Source organism: Pituophis catenifer, unplaced genomic scaffold, assembly GCF_029215685.1.
Source record: "Pituophis catenifer annectens isolate HBS135680 unplaced genomic scaffold, rPitCat1.0.hap2 SCAF_6, whole genome shotgun sequence".
In the NCBI taxonomy this organism is placed as follows: domain Eukaryota; kingdom Metazoa; phylum Chordata; class Lepidosauria; order Squamata; family Colubridae; genus Pituophis; species Pituophis catenifer.
The window spans coordinates 39292150-39306624 of record NW_027256886.1 but is presented as its reverse complement, the minus strand read 5'-3'; the positions used below and the strand labels follow the sequence as shown (position 1 = coordinate 39306624).

General features: G+C 36.3%; 1 protein-coding gene across 1 annotated transcript; it reads right to left on the bottom strand.

The window, feature by feature from the left end:
- Positions 1–454: 454 nt before the first annotated feature.
- MSL2 (MSL complex subunit 2) lies at positions 455–13817 on the bottom strand. The gene is made up of 2 exons (XM_070946037.1): positions 13539–13817; positions 455–4028 (listed from the first exon to the last, which is right to left on the bottom strand). Exons 1-2 carry the CDS (start codon positions 13681–13683, stop codon positions 2449–2451), a joined length of 1725 nt encoding a protein of 574 aa, XP_070802138.1. The 5' UTR covers positions 13684–13817; the 3' UTR covers positions 455–2448.
- Positions 13818–14475: the final 658 nt, after the last annotated feature.

The following is a 14475-nucleotide window of genomic DNA, read 5'->3' as shown; positions in this document are numbered from 1 at the left end:
AATTCAGTTTTAGGACTGACATTTATTACCTCAGATTCCATGGCAGTGAAGAAGAAAATTTGTTTCATTAAAACAAACTTGAATTAACCGTCAAAGATACAGAATAACAAATAAAGAATTCCAAGGAATATTTAAATAACTAGTTAACAGAATGCTATTTAGTACGTCTGAAAAATACCGAAATTATTCTGTATGGAGAAAAGGCATATTTATAACACAGTAAAGCTTCATAACTGAACCATCAGAAATGTTTAGAAAGAAAGAAAAAGTTTAATGGCTACTTCCATTAACTTTCCATAGCACCATATATGTGAGGATAGTTTTCCAGACTTCTGATTTGATTAGCCTTCTTAAGATACTGAAAGAAAAAGTTTTGCTTTAGAAAGTTATGACTCAAACATGGAAAATAAATCATGGTATATCCTATTTGGTCCACATAAAAATCATATTCATATTCAACTGATATAATTTTAATAGGACATATTAAATTACAAATTAAATGTAAAATTCAAGAGATTAGCTGCAAAAAAAAGACAGGAATACTAAAGAGCATTTTCCACCATTTACTCTCATTATCAAAAATATTTTTCAACTCTTCTTGCAAAACAGAAACAAAAAAAAAACATACTGAACACTTACATCACATTCTTCTTCCTATGGCTTTAACCCTCCCCCACACCCTGCCCCACCCACAGAAAAGACAGGGGAAAAACAAATCTGAAAGTCAACAAAATAATTATTTGCTCACATTGACATAAAATGACACCTGGTACACTATAGAAGAAAAAAGAGACATCACCCAACCAGTATCCAAAACTTTTGTCTTATTTTTAGACCTAGTAACCATCATTGTACATGCTTTGTGCCAAATCCAACATATCTAATGTTACAGTTCATTAGCAATGTTAACCAGTTAACAATTAGATGGCAAACATAAAGGTGTTTAAGAATCTAGGGTATAATGTCTTTTTACAACAGCTGCTGAAATATTGCTGTAAATCAACACATAGTCCTTTATAAAGCAAGATAACAAAAAGGGCAAAATCCAGTGTTGCAAAAGAAACCTTTGACTTGTGCAATAGGACATTTCCTGTCCAACAGTCTTCCCCTCCTTCCTAAGGGTTGTAAGGAACAGATTTAATTGGATACAACCCAATATTTTCTATTCTAGTCAGCCCATACTTTATGCAAAATAAAAAATTAAGTATTAGACACCAATCCTGGTACAAGTAAAATTGATATGAATTAACATACTATCAATGTGGGTTGACTTTTCCAACTTAACTTAGAATTAATTTCAAAATCCCGCATAATCAGCAGGGTTTCTATCAGCTCTTTAAGGTTATCAACTAAGAAAACCTCCATTCTTGACATATTCTACCCTTGCACGGTAGGATTTAATCCAGGGGCCTGCCACATTTCACCTTGTGTATCCTGGTTCCAACTAGGCAAAAACAAAACTGCAAATATAAATTGAGGAAAACCAAGGGCTTAATCTTGGAAGAGATATGTTAGTTTCAAGTGAAAACTATGTTTTGACAGTGTTATATGCCTTAAACTGCAAGAATGTGCTGATAGTCAGATTTTAAAATCTAAAATATAATGATGTCTCAATAACTTTGGCATAAGACTTAAACCATTTTTATTTTCATCCAACTAGCATAAAAGTTAAAAAAATACAGTATCTATTTCATAATGAACTCAGCAAAAATATCCCGATGATGTTAAGTTTATGACATAGCATGACACAGATTAATGACATCAATCTGTAAAAAAAAGTATGAAATTAAAAAACAGGAATGCCAACTTTTTCTTTTCCAAAAGATGATCAAGCTTTTGAACGTCTTGGGTGATATCAACTGAAGCTAAAGTCCAATATGATCATTTCTTGGTTTCAGGTCAGCATACAGTAGTTGGAAAATTATAGTAATATCTTTTATTTCTGAACAAAGTTTTGGTGCTGAATTATTAACTTCCCTATCCACAAATAATGTGGTATTACAAGATTGGCTGTTGAAGTTTTTATTAGTTTAGCATGTCATTTTTCTTCCAATGATGATACTGAACATGGATACATCATAAATTAGCACAACTGTGATGGACTGACTAGAAATAATTTCAGTATATTAAATCAATTTCTGATTAAGCACAAAGCATGAATTGGTACAACAAGGTCAGTATATGCCAAAAAAGTAGTTCTGTATTAAAAAATCATTTACATTAGCATTTGATCTCAAACTATGAGATGTTGTAAGAACTAAAGACAGTTTTGGGATAATTCCGCAATTACCAGCAAACTATTTCCCTGACACTAACACACAACATAGCAATGAAAACACTTGATACAAGTGATCTATATGCAGGAGCTCCGGCAAGTTAAAGAGAACCATAGCTGCCTTCAAATTGTAGCAGTCCCCTTACCAAAGGAGGGGAGAAAGAAAGAAAGACTCAGCAGTCATATCTCATGTCCATAGCTTCATCCAAGTTCTTATCATCGTTTGTACTGGCAGCTAAAAATGTCGTTACTGGTGACCCTGTCATATTAATTACACTCGTACTTGTGCTGGCATTGCGCACAGCAATGCTGGTCACATTAATGCCCAAAGTAAGCCTAGTCTGCTCCAAGGCCTTTTCTGGCACTGCAAATGCCTCCAATTTCTTTTCCCCATTAGCCATATATGAATTTTGGCAGCCACGGCATATGCAGTCTAAACAGGCTTTGCGATTCGAGTAGCAAGGGCAGCGCTGGCCACGACATGTAAGAACACTTGGATTTTGTGTAGCTCGGCCACATTTGCACCCCTTTTTCTCTTGTGCCTTTTTGTACACAGTTTTTGTTGGACTTCCTGGCACAACATGACTGCTAGGATTTTTTTCTTTTGACTTTTTTAGCATTCCTGATTTAGATTTTGGATGAGATTTCTTGGTGGTATGGTCTATATTTTTTTTCATGCTTTTATTTGGTAACAGTACAGTTTTACCTATTTTAGGAGCAGTACCTCCATTAGGTACAGTTGCTATTGACTGCAGAGACATCTTTGATTCTTGTTTCATCATTACTGGAGCTGAAGCTCCCAATGTTGGGCCACAAAGAATGCTAGAAATTGGAATATGCTGAAGCTTTTCACTGTCACTTTCTGATCGTGATCGCTTTCTGTTTAATTTTGCTACCTTAGGTGTTGCAGCTGTACATGAAATACCATGAGGTGAAGCATCCACTGATATATACACATTGTGGCTAGTTGGTGGGGGAGAAAGCTGCAAAAATGGACCATTCGTTAAATTGGTTTCCAAGCTGTGCTGTAGATTAGGGCTACATACTCCTGCATTAGAGTCCAAACTCCGGAGTACTTCCTCAACACTGAGTAAAAGAGGGTCACCAGGTTTGATGTCTTCACTGAAACTATGAATATCAATGCCGGTCGCACACAAGTCACCAGGGGAAACTATGTCACACATAGGCTGAAGACTGCTAGAAATATCTTCAGTTTTTATGTATTGTCCAGGATTACATACATTGACTGTATTTGCATGTTCAGGAGATGGCATATTTACTCCAAGTTTATCTACTGAGAGCCCATTACAACTGGGCAGACCATTAACAGTGGAGCCTTTTACATCACAATCATAGGTGCTTTCAGGTATAGAACAACTTGTTGGAGGCTCATTAGCATACTCTGAAGTTGAAGGTGAAGGGGAATGGATCAAACACAATGCCAAGGATTCATCAGATGCTTTTTCTGTGTCAACACTGACAGGGGTGCCATCTTTAAGCAAAGTCAAAAGATCTGGGGAACTGTCCACAGCTTGCTTAATATCTCGTCCTAATGGCGTCTGTGTTATATACTCACATAGTTTTTTATAACAATTCACCAGAATGCTTAACTGTTTATTTTCTTCAAACTGCTCATAGTCTTTGCACCAACTACATGATGGTTTCATCATCATCTTCTTGCCTTTACAGGATTTGCAGACATAATGTTGACATGTAGAGTTGGTGGGTGCAATTGGATCTTGCAGAAGATTTCCTAAGAGGAAAAACAAGGAGAGTATAAAAACTCAAAAGTAATTTAAAATTTGTTTTTCAACAACTTGAAAGTTTATGTAATGCCACGGCTGTATGTTTTAGCTGATCAGGCTAATAGCAACAATTATCGTATCATCAACTTATGACAGCATATACTTTCAACTTCACTATCAGTGCTTGAGTATTTGTAATATTAGAGCAAGATACAAGAATTTCTACACTTCCATAATGGCATATGACAGTTGTTCTGGATTGAATGACACAAGGCTCTCCAATATGTTCTCTGGTTAATTATGTGATATAAACCTTAGTTTAAACTTTTAAAAAATAATTAAAATCTTAAGTTTAATAAATAAATACTAAATAGGCATGTGATATACTTCAGGTTTTTAGTGAAGTATGAATTTTGAAGACATTTATAATATTCCTATTTATAAGAAATTGGGAAGAATTCACAAATTAAATCAAAGCAGCAGAAGCAAAACATTTGTCATTCAAGATTAACCACCAAGAAAGAAAAGGTATGTATTCTATACTATAACATTTTTTTAAAATGGCCAAATTGAATATATGTGTGGAAGGGTGGCTATGCATGCACACACATATTTAAAATATTAATATTCCTATGGAGCTTTCCAATACTTCAAATATAAAGTATAAAGCTGAAACAGAGAAACTGGCCATGCATTGCACATACTACTTAACTACTGAGCTATTATCTATGCCCATTCTGGACACAGAGAATCCCCAATGCTGAAAATATCGATGGGGGAATAAATTATTGTCATCTCGCTATACAGAGAACATGTTTCATTGACCCCACTCAGAAGGTAACTAATAATAAGAGAAATGATGAACAATAGTCAGTAGGTTCACTTAGAAAGTAAACATGTTCTATCCATAATTTTTAATGACTATTGGTAAGAAGTCTTCCGATTATCCATAGGGAAACCTCAGGTAAATACAACATTTAGTTAGATCTTAGAGAAAAGCTTTAACATATTTTACAGATAACAAGAACTATTATGTCTGAGTTAAATTCTGAATTTGTCTTAAAATATGTCTTTGAATACACAAACAAATGCAAATTAATACTTGCAAGCCAAAATGTTTAAATACTTCCTCAGAGGTTATAGCAGAAAATGCTACTTGTGTTATGGCTAGATATGGCACAAAATAAAACAGATGAAAATGAAAATATTACATGAGAGAAATTTCCAATAAGAAGCAAACTGAGAGTAGACATTAGTATGTGCATAATATAAGGGAATAGTTCAGTTTTCTAACAAAAATAAACTTTATCCAATCCATTAAAAAAATAAGCCTGCAAGGTCCCTTCCAGCTCTGTTACTGTTACTGTTATTGTTACTGCACTAATGAATGACTTGGATTGAGGAGAGTCCTTGTGTAACAATCAGTGAGATTTGGTTAATGATGGCAACGGTGACTGCTATGATTGTCAATATTAAATAATGCGAGTACATGACATCATGCTTTATGATTGCATGGCTTGTAGTGGAAATTCCAGTCCCAATTACTATAGTTAACCAAGGACTACCTGTAGCACAGTAGTAGAGAGGGAACTATGTGTAAAGGTGACGTATACAGACCAGACTGGGATGTATATATCCCAGAAAAAGGAAATGCAAACTACTTCTGTATCATACCATTAAAAATGTATGGGTAGATCCATGTAAACTCATGTTTATTTTTTATTTATTTTTATTTTATTTTGAATTTGTATACCGCCCTTCTCCCTGAGGACTCAGGGCGGTGAACAGCCAAGTAAAAACATCAAGTACAAATATTAAAATACAGTTAAAATATACATATATAAATTTGGCCCCATTAATTAAAAACAATAAACAAAACACTTAAAAACACTTAAAAAAAATTAGGCCAGCCCGGCTTGCTGGAAAAGGAAGGTTTTAAGGGCACGGCGGAAGGCACCGAGGTCTTGGATTCTCCTTATCTCTGGAGGCAATTGATTAGTTTACACTTCTGTGAAAAACAGTTTGCTCCCTTTTGCTTGTTCTAAATTCTTGCATATTGCGACTGAACATTATCAGCATTTCATGTGGATCCTCTGATAAAGGAAGGCTCAATGAACAATAATGCCCCAGTGACAAAGTCTTCCAACATGTGACATGCCACTGTGAAAAGGTAATTTATTCCCTTGGATTTACTAAAAGTGTGTGCCACCTTTATTTGCAATGATTGTAATTACACATTTAATATAATGGATAATCCATCTTTCTGTTGGTATGTAGGAATTCTTCCCTATTTCTCTATTATTATTAAACTATTTCAGTTCAGTAACATTTGATGGTATTAACAAGTCACATTATTAATGAACATATAATCTGGAGAAATTTTATTTTTTCCAGATTCCAAATATTCCTTTTTGAAAAACAGTATTTTTCTATACAGGCAACCTTCCTGAAGATACACAATTGGGTGGAATAAATAAGACACAAAAACAAATGCATTGTTCACAGAGCATCAGAACTATGCACATCTTCCAAATCTTCTTGTTTAAATTTTAAATTAAAAAATAAAATATCTTTTAATTTGAAGTATATTTACTGTAAGGGTATGTTCTTAATTTCATAAATTAGTTTTTTATCAGATTTATTATTATGAATTGGTCAATACATATTTGAGCTATAGTTTTTAATTGATATTGAAAACAATGGAACACTAAGGGTACATTATATTTGTTAAAGTTCTCTCCCTTTCTCATTACATGGAACTGTAATTACTAAGGCATTTTTCTTTAGGCTGTGCTCTGAAGTTAAAAATTCACCTGATACAGAACAAAAATATTTGTATTGGTTTTTAGACTCATCAAAGAGGAGAACATAAGCAACTATTGCTTCCTGCTGAAATCAGATTAGCTCCATTCCTTTTGGCGCTTCAGAAGTCCCTCAAGACCTGGTTATGTTATCAGGCCTGAGGCTCCCAGAAAATTGGAGACATGCTTAGATGGCTGGATTGTTGAGGTGGCCATTCTTATCATTTCTCTGCCCAGGATTTTTATATTTGTTTTTATAATATTTATTTTTAATGTAGATTTCTATTTTTATTATTTAATATCTGTTGTTTATTTAATTGATGTACAATGCCCAGAATTGTTTTAGATGGGTAGCTATACAAATCTGAATTTTGATTAATAACATTGCTGTTTCACAAATGTCATTCTTGAATTCATAAAGGTTAAGCACCAACTGCATCCAAATTTCCATGCATCTTAGGTACCAAAGGATTAGCACTTTTTTGGTTTGATAACTTGCAGTGTTAACAGTGTCTCTTTTCAGATTTTGTTCAGTGTAAATTGTTATTAAAAAAAATGTTTAGAGAAGCACACCAATATCTCTTTTACTCAATCATTACATATTCATTAAATAGATTATTTATCTGTTATCTATTTATAAATGAGTAATTTATTAGATTGGCAGTTTTTCTTCCTGAAAATAAACTAGAGTGGCATAACCAACCTGGCCTCAGTAAGGTACTAATGACTGTGTCATTAGTAGCCCATACAGCTGGTATTGGTTTTTTCCCCCACAGATTCTGCTCAAACAAAATATAATTATTTGCTTCTTGATTTATTTCAATTCAAAGGCTGCACATCTCAAATTCAGAATTCTCAGCGGCTAATAACTAACATCAGCATAAAAACCATAAAAAACAAGAAATGATAACACACATTTAAGCCACAGTAACCACTAGTCCAAATCAAAGTGCAAACTTTAGTCTAAATCCTGTATTAGTCAGAATCAACAGTATTGCAACATTTTTTCTCATTTAATTCAGTTGTTGTATAAGTATTGCCAAGAATTGGACAAGGAACATGAACATGCATCCTCATATACTCATTATCCACAATTCTTTGGATATTTGACAGAATAAACATATAATATATAAAACCAAATGAAAATAGCAGAACCTCTGAGGTAAAATCAGTAGCAGGAATAATATATTCAAAACATGAAACCAAAATGATACTATATGACTTATACCTTCTTTGTTTACTATCAGGTGGGAGGTCAAAAGAATAGGTGCCTTCTTTCTGGGTTATAAAATTTTATCACAACTAAAATATTAAAATATTACAATCTTCTCTGTTTAAACTAAACAATCTCAGTATTTAAAAAAGGACATTCACCTTTTTCCCTTGTTCCTGAATTCAAAGAACAAACACATACTTGTAAAACACTTTTCCTAAAGAGGCTACTAAAACCACAATTTATGTAGATTCTAAGGCAAGGTGTCAAGAGTATTTGCTAATGCATGAATTTAAGCAATATTCACTTTTTATTTTTTCTCTTATTTTTATTAAGAAATCTGTTCTCAATTGTTGGGAGCAGAAAGATTGGGGAAGAAGAAGAACTGGAGTGCATAAGCAAAGAGACATAAGCAACATAGACAGACTGAAGTGTGAGTATGAGCTGTCGAAATAACAATGTTTTGGGTCATTAACACTACACAATCCTACTCATGAAACTAAATGCTACTGTGTTCAACACAATTAACTCCCTAGAAATGCCTGAGCTTGTCAAGAATATAAAATTCAATATCTAAACTGAACTAAAGCAGTTATACTTACAGAAATAAAAAACAACTTTTTTTGTAAAAGTAGTGTAGAAAGTTAGCACCTACTCTTCTCCTAGAAGAATGAAATATTTTAGGAAATATTTAAAAAGTCAGAATATTGTATTTGCCTGGATGAGAAATGGAGAAACATGTTTTTTTAAGGCAGGAAGCAGACTCACTCTTAATAACCTTCTTAATAGGCCTTTCTTAATAGGCCACAGCAGATGTCAGTGCTTAAGAGATAAAGAGATAGGTAGCTCTATTCATAAGCAAATACCTTGCAGCAAGGTCTGAACAAAGGTAGGGTTAGCCCTCAGCCACAATAGGAATTGCCCAACAAGCCCCTTCACTGCTTCAGCCTAAACTTCAACAAAAATTAACTCAGACAAACTCCTCGGATTTGTACATGGCACCCTGGGAATCTGATAATAGCCAATAGAATACATGTTCTTTGAATAGGAAGCTCAAGTTCAAAGCCCAAGAAAAGGTATAAATACCCCCACTCTCAATTCCATGTGGTTCTGCTTCATCATTAAACAATCTTTCCAATCAGCCTCCATGTTTCCAGTGTCTTTCTCCCAGCTTGGAACTGAACCAGATGGATATTTCTTCCAACAGTAGTATGCAATACAGCTTTTACATCTTAACTTTTTTCCAGGAATTATAAAATAGAAGACTCTAACCATCACTGCAAATAATTTAACTTAAGCACTGAATTCTACTGACTTTATGGGTTGTAGATCAGACTGAATACAGTATTGGTCAGAAAATTCATGACCTCAAATTGAAGTTTATATTTATTTCTTTATTTATTTATTGGTTCAATTTATATCCCGCCCTTCTCCGGAGACTCAGGGCAGCTTACAAAGTGTTAAGCAATAGCCTTCATACTTTGTATATACCTGCTTAGTAGGGCTTTCGCCCCCCCCCCTAAACAGTGTTCTTTTTTATACAAAGTCAGCTTATTGCCCCCACAATCCGGGTCCTCATTTTACCTACCTCGGAAGGATGGAAGGCTGAGTCAACCTTGAGCCTGGTGAGATTCAAACCTGCAGTAATTGCAGGCAGCTGGTGCTACTTAACAGCACTTTAGTCTGCTGCGCCACCAAGGCTCTTGGCTCTATGGGCTAACATGCAAGCATGAAATTATAGGCAAATAAAGATTGTTCTAAAAAGACACTTAAGAGTTTGGCTCCAGAACGAAAGGTGCTGTTTTCTAAAATCTGCTTTCTATATAAGGTTATAAGAAAGGAATGTCAGGAACTATGAGAAAAAAGCACATCTGGATTTTGGTTAGCTTGCTAACCTAAAAGCTACCATTACAATACAAGACTTTTCTTGCCCTTTTACTATCACATCTGTTTAAGGTTCAAGGACATTCAATGAATAGAGACACCTGCCACAGCTACAGTGGTATATCGACTGTGTTTTTTTAAAAATGAGTTAAAATAACTGTCCAGGTTTGCAGAATATATTGATCCACAAACCAACCTCAAAAACAATTATGGGTACTAAAAAAAAAGAAAAGCAAATGAACAATTATTTATTTTATACAGTAAACCTCAGCTTAATGAACATTCAGGGAGATGGATGTAAGTAAATTTAATTAATTTAATTTAATTAATTTAATTTATATGCCGCCCCTCTCCAAAGACTCAAGGCGGCTGACAATACATTTAAAAAATATTAATTCAGTCCAAAATATAAGTATTTGGATCAATTATACAAATAATAAAACTAATGCAAATGACCAATGACAGTTTATACACACCATCCGGATTATTTCATATACAACAAATGTTTTATTTTGAGGTAATGCCCAAATGGAAATTTTGTCCACTATATGAGAAATCTGCTTACTACAGATATGTTAAAATTAATGGTTTATTTCATTTATAACTAGTTTTAAAGGGGAATCTTATGTTATTCTATTACAAGAGAGATTGGGAAAATCAGGACTAAGCAAAATTAAGGATCTCTATCAGAGATGCCAAGCAGCTATGAGGTACTTCTATAGTAACAAATATCTGGTTGTGACACTCAGATGCAAGCTTTAAAAAAAACAAACCAAAATAAAAGTTAAATTGTCCCTTTCAACATAAGTGATAATTCTTTTAAAAACAGGAATTCAAAAAGGTGATAGAGATGGAAAATCCAATATATAAAAAAGCAATGCAAAACTTACATTATTTATGCATCCATTCATTCAGTTTATAAAGCTGACCATCTCAAATATGTGACTCATACACTTAAAAACAATAGTTAGAAATAAACAACCCAGATAAAAACCACTAAAAACTAATTAAAATTTAATTTGTAATAGAGTACAATCCATAAAATGATTGACAATACAACCAGCTCCATTTCATCACCATTTGATTTCTAGTCAGTATGACGAAGTATGTTTTGAGAGCCTTCTGAAAGGCCAGCAGGCTCAGGGCCACTATAGGTAGTCCTCGACTTATAACAATTGAACCCAAAATTTCTTTTGGTAAGCAAGAAGTAAATTTTGTCCCATTTTACAACTTACAGTTGTTAAGTGAATCACTGCCATTAAGTTAGTACCCTGTTTCCTCCAAAATAAGATATCCCATGATAATAAGCCCAATCGGGCTTTTGAGCGCATGGCAATAAGGCCAAGCGCTTATTTCAGGGTTCAAAAAATATAAGGCAGGGTCTTATTTTCAGGGAAACATGGTAACACACAGTTGTTAAATGAACTTGGCTTCCCCATTGACTTTGATTGTCAGAAGGTCGCAAAATGATCCTGAAACACTGCAACCATTATAAATATGAGTCAGTTGCCAAGCATCTGAATCTTGATTATGTGATCATGGGGATGTTTGCAAGTGTGAAAAATGGTCATAAATCGCTTTTTTTAAATGCCATTGTAACATTGAATGATCATTAAATGAATGGTTGTAAGTTGAGGACTACCTGTATAACCTATGGGAGAGGGAGAATGATGTTTCAAGCCATAGGTGCTGCAGTAGTAAAGGCTCTTCTTCCAGCCCTGATGGGATAAGTAGATGTAAGAGAGAAGTGGTCTCTCAAATAATCTGTCCTCTTAGTGTAGAGCTTCAGAAGTCATTACCAGCCTGAATTCAACCTGAAAGCAAGCTATTTTGTATTTTACTTCAATAATTAATTCAAGTATTGCTAATTTTAAAATGCAATAGCCATGACACGAAATGACATATTAACATTGAAAAAAATATTACAATGTTTCACTATTCAGTAGAATTTAATGTTTACATTCTGCAAGTTGATTCAGCAGATGTCTACAATCTTTATAATAACAATCTCAATACTCTAAAATGTGTTCGTTTTCTTTTCTTTTGCTAAGTACTAAAATAAGCAGGGTGCATAATATACTGGGGTGACCTTATTCTTTTTTACACTATGTATTATGTCCAAATATTATTCTATTCACTTATATAAAATTCCTTAAAAGTAATATGTAGAGTGTACAATTTTATATTATTATAACTAAGATTTGTTTACTGCCCAATCATGGGGATTCCAAGCTTAAAGCAACAAATAAAGGAAATACAGAAATGCCTTCAAGTTAGTCTTAACTCCTGGTGACTTGCTGGAAAAATCCCTGCAGTTCTCTTGGAAACATTTTTGGATATAGTTTGCCACTGCTTTTCTCCTAGGGCTCAAGAGACAGAAAGACTGACCCATCCAGATGGGTCTTCATTAAGTTGCCTCTTCATAAAGTTGTGATACTGACAACACAAACTTTAAATTAATAAATTTACATAAATAATTTTAGTCATAGTACAAATAATGTACATTTTAAATAAATTTAAACTTTTACTATGAACAAAATCTCATACTATAATTTCAAATCATTATAAATATTTATTTAATGAATTTATATAGGAATTCTAACTCTAAATTAATCTGGGCAGTATACAGGAAAAGAAAACAAAGCCAAAATATAATCATACAATATTAAACACCTTTCAATATATAAAATTATGTAGCAAAGGGTTTAAACTGTGGTTCACCCATTTACATCATTCTTTCTGAATCATCAGATAACTGCCCTTAAAATTCAGTGCAAATTGTCTTACAAAGTTGAAATAATTTTCTGAACATTACTGTTCCTAATCTGTTGTTCTACTTCATATTCTTGGTTTAACATAATACATAGGAGTCACATACAACATTTATTTGTAATTAAGTAAAGATATGCACTTAAAATTTTTGAGATATTACAAATGCAAGGAAGGCTGCATCAAAAAATGCATTAACCTAAGTTTTCTTGTAGAACAGCAATTTTGAAGGTTTATTATGAAAAAGTTAGCTACTCCCAATGATTTCAGAAATCAACCATACCGAAGGATTTAAATAATAGCATTTCAGTTGTACATTTTAAAATTGTTGCTAGAATATTGCTTGGCTTGCAGGCAATGGATGTATCCACGCATATATATCCATAGGTAACTTAATCACAATTTATTCCATTAACCTATTTTTACCTATTAACACGAAACACACGGGCTGAGTTTGTTAACGCCGTAGTTTTGCTAAGCATGTAGTTTTGTTTTATGGCATCGTGAAAATCCAGACCAGTTTCCATTTACAAAATCTTCTCAAAAGGGCAAGCAAGTCCAGTTGCGAAGCAGTTGGTAAAACCCGACAAAAGAGAAGGCAACTTTCAAAACTCCCCCGAGGAGGAAGAAGACGAAGAAGACCGGAGGGCATGCGTCTCTCGGCTGGCGAGGTTTGCCCGAAAAGGCGGCGCGGCGGCATTGCTCCCTGCCCATTTCAGTGGGTGTAACAGGGGAGGCGAGAGCAAGCTAGACGGACGGACTGACGGAGACAAGGAGGGAGGGAGGGAAGGAGGGCGAAGGAGGGTGCCGGCTCGCCCGCGGCCCAGAACAATAGAAAGCGCCTCACTCACCACACACGCAGCAGGAGAGCGACTGCCGGAAGTAGGGCAGCAGCTTGCCGATCTCGGCCAGGCACTGCGGATCTTCCCCGGGGCCGTAGCTGAGTACCAGGCGACTGGCGGAGATGTACAAGGCTGTAGCATTCACCGGGTTCATCGCAGACGCTGAGGCCAACGGCTCCGGGCTGAGAAGAAAGCGCGGCTCCGCGCCCAGGCAGGGCAAGCCGAGGGGCGGCTGAGCTCCTAGCCCCGCATCGACGCGCCGTCACAGCCAGGGCCGGGCCTGCTTTTCTCCACTTGCCTGCTCTCCCCCCTCCCGCCCCCGCCACTGCCACCGCCGCAGCTCTTCCTTGCTACCAGCGGCGGCCCTCCGCGGATCACTCCAGGCGGCCGGCCATGCCGGCCTTGCTCCCTCGCCCTCCCCGGGCGCCTCAGGCAGAGGGGAGGCCCCGCATCGGGGGGGGGGCGGTGGCAGGATCCGCGAGCCCGGCGCAGGGAGACGGCCTGGGCCCGGCTCTGGTAGGGGCGGGGGAGGCTGCTCCGCCTAGAGTTTCGGCGCGTCCATATTACCACGGATTCCCTGCGCCTCTTCCGCAGAGCTAACGGCTTTGTCCGTCTTAGCCGCCCTCCGCGCAAGAGCCATCCACCACACGCCCAGCTCCAATGTCAATAGCAACCGTTAGATCCAACCGTCACTGCGCAGCCATCACCGCGGCCGCTTAGGTTCGGTACTGCGCATGCGCGGCCATTCTCTACCTCATCGCACCCACCCCCTTCGCGTCCTCTTGAACACTACGGCCGCCGAGAGAGCAAGCGGGGTGGGGTTCCGCCCTGGGTTGCGCCCTCTCGGGGCCTCCGCTGAGCTTTGCTCCGCTATTCGGAAAAATAAGAGAGGCCGCCTCGTTCTCCGATTCGCTCTAGCAAAAGAGCCTCAAAAGTCTGATGTCCA